We start from the raw sequence: 18,754 nt of genomic DNA on the forward strand, positions 1-18,754 counted from the left end.
ATAGGAATAAAAACTCCACAGCTGATCATCACTGTGTGCAGATAAATTTCCACCTCCTGACTTGATGCACATACAGTTGTGCTCATAAGTTTACATACGCTGGCCAAATTTGTGAAATACTGTCCTCTATTTTTTAGCAAATATGTTTGTTAATGGAAACATTTTTCTTTCATTTAGGGCTGGTGTTCAGACAAAGCAATTTATTGTCATGCTATTATATTTGCTCTGATCATTCATGTTTTCATTAAAGAATGGAGCACATTTTACAAATTCTGCCAGGGTATGTAAACTTATGAGCACCACTGTATATGAATTAACACACTACTGCAATAATATTGAATTTATATATTTGGCTAAAACCAAACATATTGAAGAAACAGGCAGCAGCTTTGTTGTTGGTCCAACTGAAGTTTATTCTGAACATTGAAAGACAACAACGTACATCATGTTCTACAGTGATAATTAACAGCAGGCCGTCGGTCGCCTCATATATTAACTCTCAGATAACAGCAGTATTATACACAACCTGGAAGGTAACAGTAAGAACGGCTTCAGACTCATCGCTAGTTTCAGGAGGAGGAGAAGGAGGAGGGAGGTAACATACCTTCGTCATCATCATCATCACCAGTCTGCAGAAACACAACCATTCGTTCACTGCTGGAGCCTCGCTGATGTCTGATTGGACAGTGGCTGGTCGCTAAGGTAACTGTTGTCTAAGGTAATTCAGTATGTTACTGGAACCGTGGCGTTAAATTAAAACGCTAACTAGTATTTTACTAATCGGCCAAAGCTAACTAGCTAACTACAAGCTCGCTGAAGGAACTGAAATGTTTTCAGAATACTGTGGCGGCCATTTTGAAATGCCATGTGGGCGGAGTTTACCTGGAAGACTGAAGCTGCTTTTAAATAACTCAAAGATACGCTTCCAACAAGGAATCAATCAAACTAAAGTTACCACTGTTTGGGACAATAAAACCTTTACATAGAATGTTTAATAATCAAGTAATTGGTCATTTAAGGCTAATTCTCACAACTCAATATAGTTTATTGGGAGAACATAATGAAATTAGAAGTTGTCATAACTAAAAGAGGTTAGTGAAAACTGTTTATTTTCTGTAGTTGAGTCTAAACATTATTTTTATAGTTTGCCATTTGTGTTTTATGGTTGTGTTTTGCCCACTGACATAATGTCAATTAGCTGCTAGCTGCAAACTCTGCTACTTCTATTTGTGTTCTTCCTCTGCAAAAATAAACAAGAAAATTAAAAGGAACTAATAAAAAAAAATCAACAATTATCCAATATATCAATTGAAATAATATGATGTATCTTAATATGGCCCATTTTTAATGTGTAAAGGCTTTTTGTGTGCCAGCATATTAGCACGTAAACAAGCACAAACACAAACTCCTGTGACGGAAGTGTAGAGCAGTTCACATGGATTATTTTTAAACAAATTACATTTTATTTTTCTGAACTGGGCAAATACGAATTCATGTGTTTCAAAATAATCCCCAAGAAATACATTTTGAGCTCCTGTTTGAGTTAAATTTTCTTAAAATAAAGGAGCTTTTTTAAAAAAAAAAACTATATTCTTATATAAATATTTTCTTAGAATTACCTTCTGGAGTTTCTTTTGTTGATGTACTACTGAGAATTTACACCTGCATTTAATTTTATCTATATTATCTTTAAAGCTTTAAAGTTTTATCATAACTGTGTCTATTTCAATATTTCAACATATTAAAAAAAAAAATCACATTCCTATTCTTTAGCCGTCTGCTTTGTCTTCTAGGGAAACTTTTCTACTTCGATTTTCAAAATGGCCACCAAGTCACTTTAGTCACTTTCTTCTCGGCTTAAGTGTCTGTTTCAAAGTGCTGGGAGTGCCGATGATGGCAAAGTTACTTCTAATCATAGCCTCCTCAGGGTTAAAGAGTGGAAATGTTCAAAAAACACCGTTTCTATAAAACACTTCAAAGCAATGCTGAGTCTGTTCGAGGCCCAAATCCAGCGTCGAGCCTCGACTTCGTTCGACGTCCGAGTCCAGATGTGGAATCAACAGAATACGAAAAGTTAAGACATTCTTCTTTACAGTACCTCAGTTTGAATCCTTATTACCAGCATTATTACTTCAGCTGCATGTGGAAGAAACTCGTCTGTCGTTCACCAAAACACTCTGCGTTAAAATCTCTATCATTTCAGCTTGTTAGCATCGTTAGCATTTCTCATTAAACCTGTACATATTTAGCACTTTTCTGAGATAGTGAGGCGAGTGTTCGGTGAAAACAGATGTTGACAAGCAGAACCTCGGAGCTGAGAGTCCAAGGAGTCGACCGTAAGACTTAAAAAATAAAATAAAACCTAGAGTGAACCGTAAATTCATTAGCCGTCCACCTCAACACTCGTATCATCGTTCACAGCAGCTTCACACTCACACAGGTTTGGGTTTGCTCGGATAAAGAAGGAGTTCTGGGATTGTCACCGGAGAGGAAACAGTAAAGACCGAGACTGGACTCAGTACTGAGGAAGCTGGACCGGACAGGAGGAGAAACTGGTCCTGGATTCTCATCATGACTGATCTGGTACCATTTCTAACTACAAAAACAGCAACATATTCAAGAGCAGGAAGTCTGAATTTAAGACTTTTTGCTGAGTTTAAGACGTTCATGATGCGAGTTTAACCCTCTGAACCCCAAAACCCGCCGGCGGGTTTAAGAGACATGTTGATTTTATCAGACAGAAGCTCTAAAAACACAAAGAAGGGTTGATTTTCAGCTTTCCGACAGTCCTTGCACTACTCATCTGTGAAAACTTAACTTTATTCTACAGGTCTCATTTAAAAAAATCGCCAAAAATAAATTGCTTTCTCTAATCAGAATCTACAAAAACAAAAAATTCTGCACTTCTCACTGTGATGGTGAAGCTATGAATGACTCAACTGTAAACACAAATCACTTAACAAAAATTCAGAGTTTTCAGCTGAGCTGTGTTTACACAGAGCAGACAAGTATAGAGACAAATTTAAAATCTAATAAGTCAAATATCTATAGCATGTAGACTCATCATTTTTTTCCATTATTGCTAACACCTGTAGACACATGGAAAAATATTGGACAGATTGATTCCATTTAAAAAATGTATAACAGAAAATCAAATAAATGATATTTTCGTTTTTTCATTTTTTAGGATTGAGTTCTCTCAGCCCCTTCATGGTTGTTCTGTTTCCATAGAGCTACAGGACTTCACGTTGCATTGAAAAATGAACCGAAGTGAAGAAAAATGCAACAGGACGAAAAAATAGAAACTTCTTGGAGTTTAGAGGGTTAACAGAACCTTCAGATGTTGTTCTGGATTTAGATTTACAGGATATTTATCTCAGAAAATTGATATGTATTTTAAAATTACGATTCCAGTCATGATTCCTTCTGTGTCTAATAATTTTTTAATAAATGCTACAGTAATGTAAAATATCGACTCACCTCTATGAAAATATTCATAGTATGACTTTTGCACGTCTTCCTTTAAACACACTAAAGTTATTGTAAACAAAAAAATCAGTAGGAGACTCTGATTGATTCTTAATGGAATGAACCATAAATATGGACTCCAAGGACGTTTTTATTGCCTCTAGACACCAGCTGCCTGTTTCTGATCTGTTAAATGTTCATTTTTTTGTTGTTGTTTAAACTTTAAAAAACATAAACTCTTCCTCAAGCCAACTCTGTTGCCGTAAATAAACTGATAATTGAGAGAATCCAGACCAGCCTGTCCTCCCAGTCCAGTCTAATCCAGCCGAAGTGTCACATCTCTTAGCTCCAGTTCGGTCCAGTTGGCTCTGATTCTATGGTTCTTCAAACAGCTGCAAGTCCAGCCGGACGACGATCTCTCCGGTGGGAACCTCGTGGAGCAGCAGCCGCTTTGTGATTGGTCCTTTAGAGCCCTGGTCCTTCTTTATTTCAGCCAATCGGATCTCTGTCCTGCCCAGGAAGTCTAGAGGGGAGAGAAGGAAATTAAAAATACAAACCATCCTGGGAAAAGTTCTGATAAATATGTGTGTGTGTGTATTTACTTAATAGTACTATATCAGTCTGCGCGAATGGGCAAAATGTATTACTGGACCGTGGACCAGTAAACAGTAATTTTTTACTGGACCGAAACAGTTTTTACTGGACCGGATATTTTATGCACAAATGTACCAAACGTTGATGTATAATTTAATTTTAATAATTGTTATACAAATTTACTACTTTATTAATTATGTTTGCAGGTACGTATGAAACCAAGATCAAGATTCTAGCTCAAGAAAGCCCCGAAACAGTCCATGCGTAGGTTTAAAGAGTAGAAGATAGAAACAAGTCAATTTTTTTCCTATATGTTGTTATTACACCTCCGGAGGCACGAGCATCAGGTTAACAGGGTCCCAGATACAACACGACGCCATGGGCGAAGAGAAATTACTGTTTTTTATATAGAATAAACCATACAAAATTAACTATTGGATAAAGAAAAGCACTCATTTGAGATCAAAACATAAATCATGTACTCAACCATGCTAGAAGTACTATAAATCACAGAGCAATGTGGCTGGGTCAAGCAGAGCGACCTTGTAGAAGTGAAATGAGGTGTGGTTTATTTATTTTCTGTTTATATCATGTGTTTTTATCGCGTGATATCGCTATTCACACGAGAGCCTCTCTGAGGAGCAGCCCTCCCCATCCAGACGGCGCGCCGCTGCGCTGCGCTTGCTGTCTGCTTTGACTTTCGGAGCAAGACAGCGGCGTTCCGTTCCGTTGCGCAGCGCGGCGCGATCGCATTATGTGGAACTTCGGGGTTACAGGAAAAAAATTACACCGGACATGAGACCAGTAATGTAGTAAGTTTTACCGGACTTTTGGTACATAAATCGGATTTGACCGATGGTCCGACGTCATTGGCGCACACTGCTATATGTATGTACACACGTGGACAAAATTGTTGGTACCCCTCAGTTAAAGAAGGAAAAACCCACAATTCTCACTGAAATCACTTGAAACTCACAAAAGTAACAATAAATAAAAATTTATTGAAAATTAAATTATCAGAATCAGCCATCACTTTTGAATTGTTGATTAACATAATTATTTAAAAAAACAAACTAATGAAATAGGGCTGGACAAAAATGATGGTACCCATAACTTAATATTTTGTTGCACAACCTTTTGAGGCAATCACTGCAATTAAACGATTTCTGTATTTGTCAATGAGCGTTCTGCAGCTGTCAACAGGTATTTTGGCCCACTCCTCATGAGCAAACAGCTCCAGTTGTCTCAGGTTTGATGGGTGTCTTCTCCAAATGGCATGTTTCAGCTCCTTCCACACATGTTCAATGGGATTCAGATCTGGGCTCATAGAAGGCCCCTTTAGAATAGTCCAACGCTTTTCTCTCAGCCATTCTTGGGTGTTTTTGGCTGTGTGTTTTGGATCGTTGTCCTGTTGGAAGACCCATGACCTGCGACTGAGACCAAGCTTTCTGACACTAGGCAGCACATTTCTCTCCAGAATGCCTTGATAGTCATCAGATTTCATCGTACCTTGCACACTTTCAAGACACCCTGTGCCAGATGCAGCAAAGCAGCCCCAAAACATTACTGAGCCTCCTCCATGTTTCACCGTAGGGACAGTGTTCTTTTCTTCGTATGCTTGGTTTTTGAGTCTATGAACATAGAGTTGATGTGCCTTACCAAAAAGCTCCAGTTTGGTCTCATCTGTCCAAAGGACATTCTCCCAGAAGCTTTGTGGCTTGTCAACATGCATTTTTGCAAATTCCAGTCTCGCTTTTTTATGAGTTTTTTTCAGCAGTGGTGTCCTCCTTGGTCGTCTCCCATGAAGTCCACTTTGGCTCAAACAATGACGAATGGTGCGATCTGACACTGATGTATCTTGGCCTTGGAGTTCACCTTTAATTTCTTTGGAGGTTGCTCTGGGCTCTTTGGATACAATTCGAACGATCCGTCTCTTCAATTTGTCATCAATTTTCCTCTTGCGGCCACGTCCAGGGAGGTTGGCTACTGTCCCGTGGGTCTTGAACTTCTGAATAATATGAGCCACTGTTGTCACAGGAACTTCAAGCTGTTTAGAGATGGTCTTATTGCCTTTACCTTTAAGATGTTTGTCTATAATTTTTTTCGGATGTCCTGGGACAATTCTCTCCTTCGCTTTCTGTTGTCCATGTTCAGTGTGGTACACACCTTTTCACCAAACAGCAGGGTGACTACTTGTCTCCCTTTAAATAGGCAGACTGACTGATTATGAGTTTGGAAACACCTGTGATGTCAATTAAATGACACACCTGAGTTAATCATGTCACTCTGGTCAAATAGTTTTCAATCTTTTATAGAGGTACCATCATTTTTGTCCAGGCCTGTTTCATTAGTTTGTTTTTTTAAATAATTATGTTAATCAACAATTCAAAAGTAATGGCTGTTTTTCATTATTTAATTTTCAATAAATTTTTATTTATTGTTACTTTTGTGAGTTTCAAGTGATTTCAGTGAGAATTGTGGGTTTTTCCTTCTTTAACTGAGGGGTACCAACAATTTTGTCCACGTGTGTATCTGTATAGAAAATGGCATATAGTACATATTCTGCATACTGTGTATTTTGTTTCATTCTTTTTTATAGTAATGTATGACATCCGTATGTTCTTGTCACATTATGCCGTGTTGTAAATTAAATTTAAACATCCCATATTGAGCTGTCTGTTGAGGTTCTCAGTCGTCCAGGTCATCTTAAGGTGAAGGGTTTAATTCAGGCAACTGGACTTATTCTTGTGACCTTGAAGACGTTTCACCTCTCATTCAATTCAATTCAATTTTATTTATATAGCGTCAATTACAGTCAAATTGTCTCAAGACGCTTTACAGAACCCATATGCCTGACCCCCAGAGCAAGCCCAAAGGCGACAGTGGCAAGGAAAACACCCTTTTAACAGGGAAGAAACCTCGAGCAGAACCCGGCTCTATATAGGGGGGACCCATCTGCCTGCTGGCCGGGCGGGTTGAGAGGGACAGAGGAGGGCAAGGGGGAGGGATGGGAGGAGAGGGAGGGGTGGGAAAGCAAGGAAAACACAACACACATTTGGATACATGCATGACAGGATATGTGACACAAACAAAGTATAAGCTAACATTGAAAACTGACTCATAGTTTACTCTTATGATGTACGGCTCTGACATTAAACATACTCCATATATAGCTAGCAGTAAAATTCAAACAGTATGTAAGTTAGCATAACAAGTATAGTGAAGGCGATGCAGAGTTGACTGGTGGAAAAAGGCAGCTGGAAGCAGAGGGCTGGAAGAAGGTCAGCAGCAGCATCCCACAGTGGACATTCGAGAAGCTTCTTCAGTTCTAAAACTAGTTTGGAGAGTCCCAGGTATTTAACCACTAGAGGTGAAGGTGGGGCTAAGGCTGATGGTATCTACTATCAGCAAGGTGATAAAACACTAAAGAAATTTTTTTAACAATAAGTGTTGGATCCCATTGAGGTATTAATATGCTAATAGAGGGGGGCCTGGTGAGAGTCGTTGATTTAATGGACCAATGAGTAGCCTCCTACCTATGACTCATCATCATGTGAGTCATTAGGCTCACCTGGGGAAAGGTGTGAAGAGTGGTTAAATCTTCTCGAGAGAGTTCTCAAGGCTGCTTTGTATGTGGCTGAGAGGTGGTGTCTGAGGCCTCCCCCTCTGTTCAGAGTGGGTCGCTCTAGATGAACATAAATGGCCTCTTTCACTCCTCTCTCAAATCATCTGTCCTCTCTGTCTAGAATATGTAATTCTTGTGATCTTGAATATGTTTCGCCTCTTATCCGAGATGCTTCTTCAGTTCTAAAACTAGTTTGGAGAGTCCCAGGTATTTAGCCACTTTTCACACCTTTCCTCAGGTGAGCCTAACAACTCACATGATGATGAGTCATAGGTAGGAGGCTGCTCAGTGGGCCGTTAAATCAACGACTGTCATGAGACACCCTCTATTAGCATATTAATACCTCACTGGGATCCAACACTTATTGTTAAAAAAATTGATTTAGTCTTTTATCACCTTGCTGATAGTAGATACCATCAGCCTTAGCCCCACCTTCACCTCTAGTGGTTAAATACCTGGGACTCTCCAAACTAGTTTTAGAACTGAAGAAGCTTCTAGGATGAGAGGTGAAATGTCTTCAAGATCACAAGAATAAGTCCAGTTGCCTGAACTAAACCCTTCACCATCCCATATTGAGCTGCTTTTCAGCAAATTTATTAAAGTTTTACATTTTTCCAGAACGTGTTTTTCACCTTAACAAACCACAACGATCACCCTGACTGTATAACTCCTGGTTTGAGTTCCATTCTAAACGGAAAATTTGGCTATGAGCTGCTGTTGTCCTAGCCCCTTCAGGAAGAAGACTCTCTCTGCGTCTCTGATTGACAGCTCATTGTGAAACAGTTGATGAAATTGCTTTATTCAGAGTTTGTCTGTATTGAAATGCCGCTAGGGCTTTAAACGTCACTCCAAATGTACATTAACTAAAAACAGCAAAGTATGACATCTGTGCATTTTTGTCACATTCTGAAGTCTTGTAAATTGAATTAAAATGTCCCATATTGAGCCCCATTTCAGCAGATTAATCAAAGTTTTACATGTTTTCTGAAATATGTTTTTCAATTTTATTTTTTTAGTTCAAAACACCAGAAAAATGGTTCATTGCACCATGACTGTATAACTCCTTATTTCATCTCTGATCTGTAGCTTTAAATGAGGCTGAACTGCTGCTAGCCCCGCCCCCTTCAGGAAGAAGACTCTCTCTCACTGACAGCTCAGAGCAAAACAGCTGATGAAACTGCATATTCAGAGTTTGTCTGTGACATTGGGGGTTAAAAAGAAGTAACCATTTATATCTCAACAGCCTTTTGTTCACCTTTTAAACACAAAACACAATAAAACCTTTAAAGCGTAAATAAATACTGTAGTTGTCGTGAACTATGTTCATCTGATAAAGATCTGAAAACACAGTGGGAGGTTATAAACATAAATACACTTTTGTACATTCTTTACAAAAACATTTTGCATTTGAAACTTTCTGATTGCTTATTTATTGCACATTTTTGCTTATTTATCTGGATTTATTGTGGTGGGAGCTGTACTCTTTGACCCCTTTGGGATCAATATAGTATTTCTATTCTATTCTATTCTATTCTATTCTATTCTATTCATGTCTTAATTAACTGACATCGATTCAAAATCACTCAGAAACAACGTCTTGTTTTTTTAAACATCTGCTGCCGCTCACATCTCTGCTGGGACTAAGACGAGGACGTACAAACAGAGAAATGAGAAGATGGGAGCATTTCTAGAGAGAAAATGGAAAATGAAGCCATTTCTACTACTGACCATCGGGTGAGAACTGATCTCGTTCGAACACAGTGACACAGAGGACGTCCTGTTCCAAGTCCTTAATAAAAAACTGACAGTTGGAGTTCCACTTGGGATTCAACGTGTCCTGAAAAGACAGAAAACAGAAGATCTCAGACACAGACTGAAGGTAGAAATGATGAAAACTTTGTGCTGCAACACAGATGTTGATGTTCACTAAACAGTCATTAAGCTCATTGAGAACAACAACAAAAAAACACCAAAAATCCCCCTGAAAAATCTTTGCTTCAAACTTGTGTCTGTGTTTTAAAATATGTCTAGGTGATCATTAGACTATATAGGACATGTATTTGTTTTGAATTTAATGAACAAATGAATTATTTCTGGTTATGGATCATAGGCTTAGTTTGTTTGTTTGCATATGAACCCTTACTGTTGTTGACATTCTGAGGATAAATGCAGAAATTCTGCTCCCAGTGATGTAATATTAAAGTATTCTCCTGACAATAAAAACTGAAAACACTAAAGCTGTGCTCCTGCAAACAACAAAAAAGAATCTTTTCTATCTGTGGCCTTTACAAGGTTTAAAAAACTTAAATTATCAGTTGATTGGGATGGCAAATCAGGAGGTATTTATTAGTTCCTAATGTAAAATGAATGAATTATTCTTGGTAACTTGTATCTAAACCTCTCATAATAAGAAAAACAACAATGCTACTATTTTTTAATATTAGTTTGTTTATACAGCAACTGTTCAAAATAGAGCAACAAGTTACAACACAAAGTCAATAAATCATTAGCGAAAATGATAAAACTTTCTAAAAAGACAAGAAAATATGAGAAAGACATCAAATATTACAGAAATGCACAGGTGGGATGTCAAAATAGAAAAATACTGACAAATGCATCACCGTAGACAAAAACTGAAAAATGACAATAATAACCCACAAAAATTAGATGTTTTTAAAGTTCTTGTAATAAAAATCAGTAATACTAAGCATAAATGCAGTAGCTGTGATTTCCTTGCCTGTAATGTTTTTGTGATATGGCACTGGGAACCCATGGTCACCTCACAGTACGGGTTACTTTTACCTGAAAACACACGGAAATAAGCAGTTTTTAGTTTAAAAACAAAACTCTGAGAAGTAATTCTGAATGTTTTCAGTGCAGAAAATGACTACGCATGATTAAACAAACTAGATTTTGATATGAAGAGCGCCTGTACCATGGGAACGACAGGGTTTGAGCTCGATTCCCTCCACAATGTTGACCATCAGCCTGCCGATACCTGTAGCCCTCTGAGAACGAACTGAAACACAGAAAAATTCATTTCAGACTCTGTTGTGGTAATTAAATGGCATCTGAATATGTCGACTTCACGTCTGAATGTGTACAAAGTCAGATCGAGTAACGTTTCACTTTCAACGTGGCAGTTAAGGTGGTTTAGGGAAGACGTTTCACACATTTTGGCGCAGACATTCAACTGAAATGGAGACAGGAATGACTAGGATCTAACAGAAGCTTGCATTAAAGTTTGCAAAGTCATAGTTAGATTATCATCACATGGAATAAGGAATTGTCAGTAAATCGTAAATAAAGCGTTATTTGGACCCTTTGCTTAGCTGCTGTTAGTTAAGATTTAGTCTTTTGTTCATTATTTAAATATTGTGCGCGTCTAAGAAGGGCTAAAGTAGCCGTTATTTTACAGTCCTATGATCTGCGTAGGTAAAACAGAGTGGACAGATACCTAAATAAGCCTTCTCCCTCTTCTTCTTTTCCGTCTCAATGAAGAGCTCTGAAGCTGCTTTAATTTTTTGAACCCAAGCCGTCCTGCAAGAAAAGACAAAGACACAATTTAACACAGAACATCACACGGACTAAAACTTTGTAATTTAGAGAGAACTGTTCACAAAAGTGGACACAATTTTTTGATCAAACCTTGGATTTTAGTTTTTTTTCCTGATTTATTGATGTATTAGAGAGTAAAACATCATCTCAACTAAATCTTTACAGTATTCTTTTGAAAGCTTATAATCATTTAAGTTTTCTAAAGAATTTGAGGAAACTCAACAACTACAGCATCTGTAAAAAAGTGTTCTGCTACCCATGGAAGTTTTCCCCTTTAATTACTTTGTCTCCCCAGGTCATCCAGGAGCCGCAGTTCCCCCAGTAGCCCAAGATCCCCGAGCAACCTCTGGTGCTTAAGGTCTCCCAGCAATCTCAGCTGCCCAAGGACCCCTGGCAGCCCTATATGCTGCAGGTCCCCCACCAACCCAGGTTGCCCAAGGTCCTCCAGCAACACCAAGTACCGGCTTCAGCGACCACAGATGGTCCACTATCCAATCAAGAGGCCAGGCTAGCAGCCCAAGGTGCTATGCAAGAAGCCCCATTAGACCAGTCATGAACCTTAGCAGTTTAACATAACATTAAATATTGGTCAATTTAATTTGGCCTTTTTGGACAAGAATTTACAAAAAAAGATTCTTTCATGTCAAAGTGAAAATAAATTTCTACAATGTCATATCCAGATGTGCGGACCAATCTACACAAGCTTAATGCTGTAACTGAACCATGAACTGTCCTTACTTTGTTGTTTTATTGAAAAAAGTAAAATAATCTCTGACTATCAGTACGGGTTTCGAAACAATTGCTCAACATCACATGCACTTTTTGATTTAATGGAGGAAGTGACTAGTGCAGTAAATAAGAAGAAACATGCTGTAGGGTTATTTATTGATTTAAGTAGAGCTTTTGACACAATTAATCACACAATGTTAATTAGAAAACTTGAACAGTATGGTTTCAGAGGAGTTGCTTTACAGTGGGTTAGCAGTTATTTAAAAAAACAGAAAACAATGCCTACAAATGGGTGAACATCAGTCAAACTACCTTGAAGTTGGTGACTGTGGCCTTCCACAAGGTTCAGTACTGAGCCCTAAACTTTTTAATCTCTTTATTAATGATATTTGTAAGACATCTCAATTTCTGAGATTTATTTTATTTGCTGACGATACAAATGTTTTTGCATCAGGAGATAATTTACAGCAATTGTTACAGAAAGTCACATTGGAAGTTGGAAAAATTAGCAAATGGTTCAAGCAAAATAAATTATCACTAAATGTAAATAAAAGTAAAGTAATGATATTTGGTAATAGTAGCTTTAATGTTCACGATACAATTCAGATTGATGGTACAAATATAGAGAGAGTGCATGAGACAAAGTTCCTTGGAGTTATAATTGATGACAGAATTACATGGAAACAACATGTAAAATATATCTCGATTAAAATATCGAGAAGTATTTCAATTATGGCCAAAGCGAAGCATTTTTTAAACAGCAAATCCCTTCATTTACTATTTGGTTGTCTGATTTCTCCTTATTTAAATTACGGTGTTATAATCTGAGGAAGCACATATATGAGTACATTAAAATCATTACTCATACTACAAAAAATGCTGTTCGTTTAATCCACAAGGCCCACTTTCTGGAACACACAAACCCATTATTCCTAAAATCTAAACTTCTAAAAATGTATGATATTGTGGAATTTCAACTGGCTCAATTTTTATTCCAAGCTAGAAAAAAACTTTTACCCAACAATTTACATAATAAATTTCAAGATCGAACATGTTGCCATAGATTACGTAAGGAATTAAATTTTATCATTCCAAAATTTAGGACGACGAGGAAAGGCTTTTGTGTTACAGTCAAGGGGTCGAGACTGTGGAATAATGTGGATACAGAACTGAAGCAAAGCCTCAATATTGTCCAGTTTAAACAGAGATATAAACAAAAAGTTTTTGGAAAGTATAAAGAACATATAAATCAGTAGGAATATCTGGCCAAAGGATTTAATATTTATTTAAGGAAAGTATAAAGAACAAAGAAATCTGTAGGGGGAATTGGCCCAATGATTTAATATTGATTTAATGATGTGTGTGGTGTGTGGGATAGCTGTATGTTATTGCCATTCAATTTTAGTTATATAGAAATAAAATTGCTAATAAAGTAACCTTGTTTGGGGTGGGATTAAATCAGTTTTGTCTTCTTCCCACTCCCTTTCGAACATATATGATTTGTAAATTTATGTGATGCCTTGTTTCAGCTGTGGTTTTATTTTGTATAAGCTGCATTAGCTGTCTGTTAATTTTATGTTCAAAATAAATACTTTTCAATTCAATTCAATTCAAATCTGTTTTCACTTTGACACAAAATGATCCTTTTTTTGTGAATTCTTGCCAAAAAAGCCGAATTAAATTGACCGATATTGAATGCCAAAAAGCAAAAAATAAATAAAAAATGAAAATGTCCAGAAAAAAATACTTTTTTTGCACTGAAGTGTTAAAAAACTTTGTGAATTCCTCTCAGACTAAATCATCAGGAGTCCCAAAGGTTGGAGTTTCCTCTAACTTGGACATTTGATACTTTAAGACTCTTCTAACTCATGGAATTGGTTTGTGACTGGTGAACTTTGAATAATAAAGGTCAAAACCACAAAACAAAATTGGTAATAATATCTGCTATCCATATTTGAATGTTTGAGATGTTTGTTACCTTTCATTGATGCTCTCAGCTCTGAGTGTATAAACTCTGTCTATATGAGAAATGTGGAACAAAGGTTCGTCTCCTGACGGGTCTGTCGGCAGCTTCACTAACACTTCATTCAGGAAGATTGGCTGGAAGAGACAACAAATTTCAGTTACTGGTTTGTCAAACACATACTACTACTATCACTGTTGCAGCTCAAATCTGTTTAAACTAAACTGTATTTCTTATTAAACACAGTGATTCACCATCAGGTTTTAAAACGTCAAACAAAAGATGTTTAACGATTTTTTAACACAAAAGTAAATCCTTATTTTTTTTTTAAAAAAAACACCAAAATGACAACAACATTAAATATTTGGATGAACTGCAGGCAGTAGTTAAATATCTAAAGTGTGTAGAGCTACTATTTTTCTTCCAGTGTTAGAACACCATGTTTATTGCAGGCTTTTCACTTATTCTAAATAAAACAGTCAAAGAAAACTCATATTTTTTTTCATTATTTATGGTGTTCTAGCTGTATCATTTGAGTCAAATATGATTACTAGATTTCAGAATGAGGCAAATAATTAACTTTTATCATAAATTTTATTCATTTTTGAGTTTTCTGTTTCAATATACAATCTCTGTGTAATAAATGTCAGCACCATGTGCACAGTTTGCTATTTATGTTGTAAAACTAGTCTTCTTTTGTCAGTACAGACTACATTATTTAGTTCTCTTCCCTTCTTTATGGGTTGTTTCCTTAAAGGTGTAAAACTTTATAATTGGTGTGAAAATGAGTTAAACTGAAAAATGAAGGGAAAAAACACACCCAGAAACTGCACAGAGTTGAGAGGGTTAAATAAAATGGCAGGTTTTGGAACGTATCACCACAGCAACTCGACATGTTTTCTAGCAGATAAGATTAAAAACAAAAAAAAGGCAAAAAATTAACCAGTCCTGCATCAGTATTTTGATTCTAAGGTCTTCTTACCGTCTTGTACATGCGATACTGCAGGTGTGTTTTCGAGGAGAAAACTTTATCTGAACCTGATGAGCCCAAAGGTTTGGTCACCTGAGACAGGAAGAGACATTTATTCAGATAAAACTCATATATAAACACAGACATAAACACATGAGCAACAAAATCAGGTAGAAACAGTCAGAACAACCAGAAGTTTTGATTAAATCTGAGTTAAAACATAATTACACAACAGTCCCATCACAGACAAATGAAGTGAAACACATTGGCCAACTGGAACATTAGTATTTTTTCACAACTAATCTACAAGAAAACATATTTTACTCAGAATTAAAGGCTCTCGGATGCATTAAGAATTTTAAAACTTTATTTAAAAGACAATAAAATGAGCAAAGAACAGGAGACCAGCACCGAAAAGAAAGATTTAGCTGCAAAAAGAGTCTGTTTAATGAAAATATTTCAGCTGCAGAAAGCATGATGTTGACTGAAAACTATTAGCTAAATCTCACCTACTCTGGTTTAACCCTTGGAGATGCAGAAAACAAGGACTGGCTTTGATTGAGGCTTTATAACAACAACAGCGCATCTGTAACTAACCTGAGTCAGCAGCAGGAAGTCATTGAACAGGAATCCGTAGAGCTCTTTGCTGCTTTTAGCTTTGAACAGTTTCCCGCTGTGGAGGAACTTCCTGGGACCCAAACAGTTGGTGACCGAGTTAAACACCAGTTGCTGCCGGATGGAAAAAGCAAAGATTGCTTCACATTTTTAGCTAAAGATTATTCGAGATCTTATTTATGCTGCAGATGGGATCAGTCGGACACGAAACGGTTGATTTTCAGTCAGATTTAAGTTAAAATAGTATCATCACCATTAAACCACTCAGGAAACCAAACAGTTGTGGTTTTATTGTGTTTTTAGGTATAAGTTTGTTTCTTTGAGTATTTCCTGCTGTTTTACCTCGGACAGTCCTTCACACTGAACATGAGCCTGAATCCACTCCAGTCGATCAGAGTTTTCTTTCTCTCTGACGCCTTCGTTCACCTGAAAACACACAAACACAATAAATAAAAAAAAAATCAGTTTTTACAAAACACTTCATATGTTGTTGCGTGTTTTCACAAGTTTTCATGTTTTTTGAGTTTCTGTGTATTTTTATGTTTGTCTTTGCGCTTTTTTGTGTTTTCATAAGTTTTCTTGATTTTTGTGTGTTTTCATGTGTTTTAATATATTTTTGTGTTTTGTGTTTTTTTGTGTATTTTCATGCATTTTTATGTGCTTGCATGAGTTTTCGTGTTTTTCAGTTTTCATCCACCGGTAATTTCATGTGCTTTTGTGCGTTTTCTTGTGTTTTTATGTATTTCCGTGTTTTATGTTTGTCTATGTGTCTTTGTGTATTTTTTTGTTTTCTTGAGTTATAATTTTTATGAGTTTTTGTGTGTTTTCATGTGTTTTTATGTTTTAACATATTTTCATGTTTTGTGTTTTCGTGTGTTTTTGTTTATTTTCATGCATTTTTATGTGTTTGCATGAGTTTTCGTGTGTTCATCTGCTTTTGTGTATTTTTCATGTGTTTTTGTGAGTTTTCTTGTATTTTCGCGTGTTTTGTGTATTTTTTCTTGTGTTTTTATATATTTTCGTGCATTTTCGTGTGTTGCGATGTGCCCTTATTATCACCTGTGAACAGAGTTCCTCAGCTTTCTCTAGAGCAGCTTTCAAATGACTGTGATCCGGATGAGACTCTGGAGTGTTTTCTAAGATCTGAAGCAGACAGATCGATCAGAAAACAGGAAAACAGACAGGAAGTAGGCGAACATCTGACAGTTCAGGTGATTTTTGTGCAATAATACGAACATTTTTGATGATCAGAGGGTAGCGGGTGACTCTCTGCATGGGTTTGAGCAGGAAACTGGACAGAGGCATCCCCTTACACCTGGGATCCATGGCTAACCTCTACAAACCAGAAAACATGCTCATTTAATACTTTCTATACTTTTCATTTTCGCATATTTTTGCTGATCATTATAGTGAAATGTACAACCTGTTGGACTGAATTTTTGACTGAGGTTTTTGAATGTTTTGGTTTCTGCATTCTGAAGAGCAAAAAAATCTAACTCTCAGCTATAAAAGTTTGACTTAAAGCTGCATATCTGACAATTACACTGGTTTGTGCCATTTTATTCCATTATAATACACTAATTATGACTACTTTGGAAAGATCAACCAGGACTATTCAGGTAACTGCTGTGAAATCAGTTGGAAAAAGACAGAAAAAAGTTCATTTCATACAAAAAAGGTCAGTTCAAAGTTCTTTTTCATGGAAAAATAAGTGAAATAACAGCTAAAAATACACAAATACAACATCAGATTTACTGTCTGGGTGGTTTTCTACCTTGAGGAAATCTTTGATCTCGGGGTTGTCGTCGGTTTTCTGTTGGATCAGCGTCGCTCCGTTCAGTTGACACGAACAGAACCTGAACACAGAAATAAATCACAGAGTTAATGAGGATGAAATCTTAATTCATATTTAAATGTGTGGACGAACAGCCGGCAGACGGAACCTGATGTACGGCTGCATGTGAGGAAGCTGGTTGGTCAGAATGTCGCCGATCATCTTCACCGGCATCCGATCGCCCGACATCTTCTTCCTCACCCTCAGAGCTCTGCAGTTAAACAAAACTGGTCATTACATCTGCTGAATTTCTCTTTAGAAGGCAGCTGGAGTTAGTCTTTTCCTCTTGTAGTAGTTTTGCTTCCATCTAAGGCAGGGGTGTCAAACTCCATTCCTGGAGGGCCGCTATCCTGCATGTTTTAGATGTTTCCCTCTTCCAACACACCTGATTCAAATGATCAGGCTCGTTATCAGGCTTCTGCTGAGCTTGATGATAAGCTGATCATTTGAATCAGCTGTGTTGGAAGAGGGAGACATCTAAAACATGCAGGATAGCGGCCCTCCAGGAACGGAGTTTGACATCCCTGATCTAAGGTGATAATAAAGCTCTAGAACTCTAAACGAACTGAAGAAAGAGCTTGGATGAAGGTGAAACATGCTCAAGAACCAAAAAAAAATTCCAGTTGGGTTCTTATGAAGCACTTAGATATTTAACAGTCTAAAAACATAAATATTTAATAGTTTCCAGACGTAGAAGATACACAACAAGCCTTGGTGTTATTTCTATAAAGGTCCCATTTTGTTCCACTTTTCATCAAAGTATTTGACGGCTCACGTTTCCAAACTGTATCAATGTTCAATTTTAAATCTCAAAACACCACAAGCCCTCAGTGGAGATGTTCTAGTTTAAAAATGTTTGAATTTAGTGCAATATTCTGTATTTTGTAGGGGTGAAATTACTGCATTGGCAGTTCAATGAAGAACAGTGACAATGAGCTAAAAATAAAAATAAAACTTCAAAATTCTGTTGTGAAAAATTCAAGGTTCAGATGTCATTAGTTTGTGAACTGAAAATGGAGCTATTTACAGGAATAATTTGACATTTTTGGAAATACATGCATTTATTTTCTTACCAAGTGACTGAAAAGATCAAGACCACTTTCATATCTGTATGCTAATCATGCTAACCAAGCTAGCTGCAGCCCCTTTAAACACATTAAATGCTTCCGGACTTGATGCCAAGCTAAGCTAACCACATCTTGAAGGCGAATTTCCCACAAAATAGACTTTACAGGAATGTTTCATTTCTTCTTGACTGTATATCTTCTAGTTCTGTTCTAAACAGGCTGTTTCGGTGTTTGTAGCTTATATTTGCTGAGCTACTGCTGCTGGCCACGCTCCCTTCAGGAAGAAGACTCTCTCTGCTTGAAGCAAAACAGTTGACCACACAGCAACTGA

The 18,754-nt window shown here is 37.0% G+C and overlaps 1 protein-coding gene across 1 annotated transcript in view; it reads right to left on the reverse strand.

Moving 5' to 3' along the window:
- Positions 1–388: 388 nt before the first annotated feature.
- Positions 389–18,754, reverse strand: part of itsn1 (intersectin 1 (SH3 domain protein)) — a 76,326-nt gene continuing 57,960 nt past the window's right edge. Inside the window, 13 exon segments of the mRNA XM_051959563.1 lie at positions 389–3,991; positions 9,416–9,524; positions 10,425–10,489; positions 10,623–10,706; positions 11,145–11,227; positions 13,953–14,074; positions 14,920–15,000; positions 15,505–15,636; positions 15,865–15,948; positions 16,582–16,665; positions 16,759–16,857; positions 17,297–17,378; positions 17,466–17,567. Of these exon segments, the coding sequence (XP_051815523.1) occupies positions 3,843–3,991; positions 9,416–9,524; positions 10,425–10,489; positions 10,623–10,706; positions 11,145–11,227; positions 13,953–14,074; positions 14,920–15,000; positions 15,505–15,636; positions 15,865–15,948; positions 16,582–16,665; positions 16,759–16,857; positions 17,297–17,378; positions 17,466–17,567 (1,276 nt within the window). The 3' untranslated portion in view covers positions 389–3,842.

The sequence above is a fragment of the Acanthochromis polyacanthus genome, chromosome 15 (assembly GCF_021347895.1).
Source record: "Acanthochromis polyacanthus isolate Apoly-LR-REF ecotype Palm Island chromosome 15, KAUST_Apoly_ChrSc, whole genome shotgun sequence".
Taxonomy (NCBI): Eukaryota; Metazoa; Chordata; class Actinopteri; family Pomacentridae; genus Acanthochromis; species Acanthochromis polyacanthus.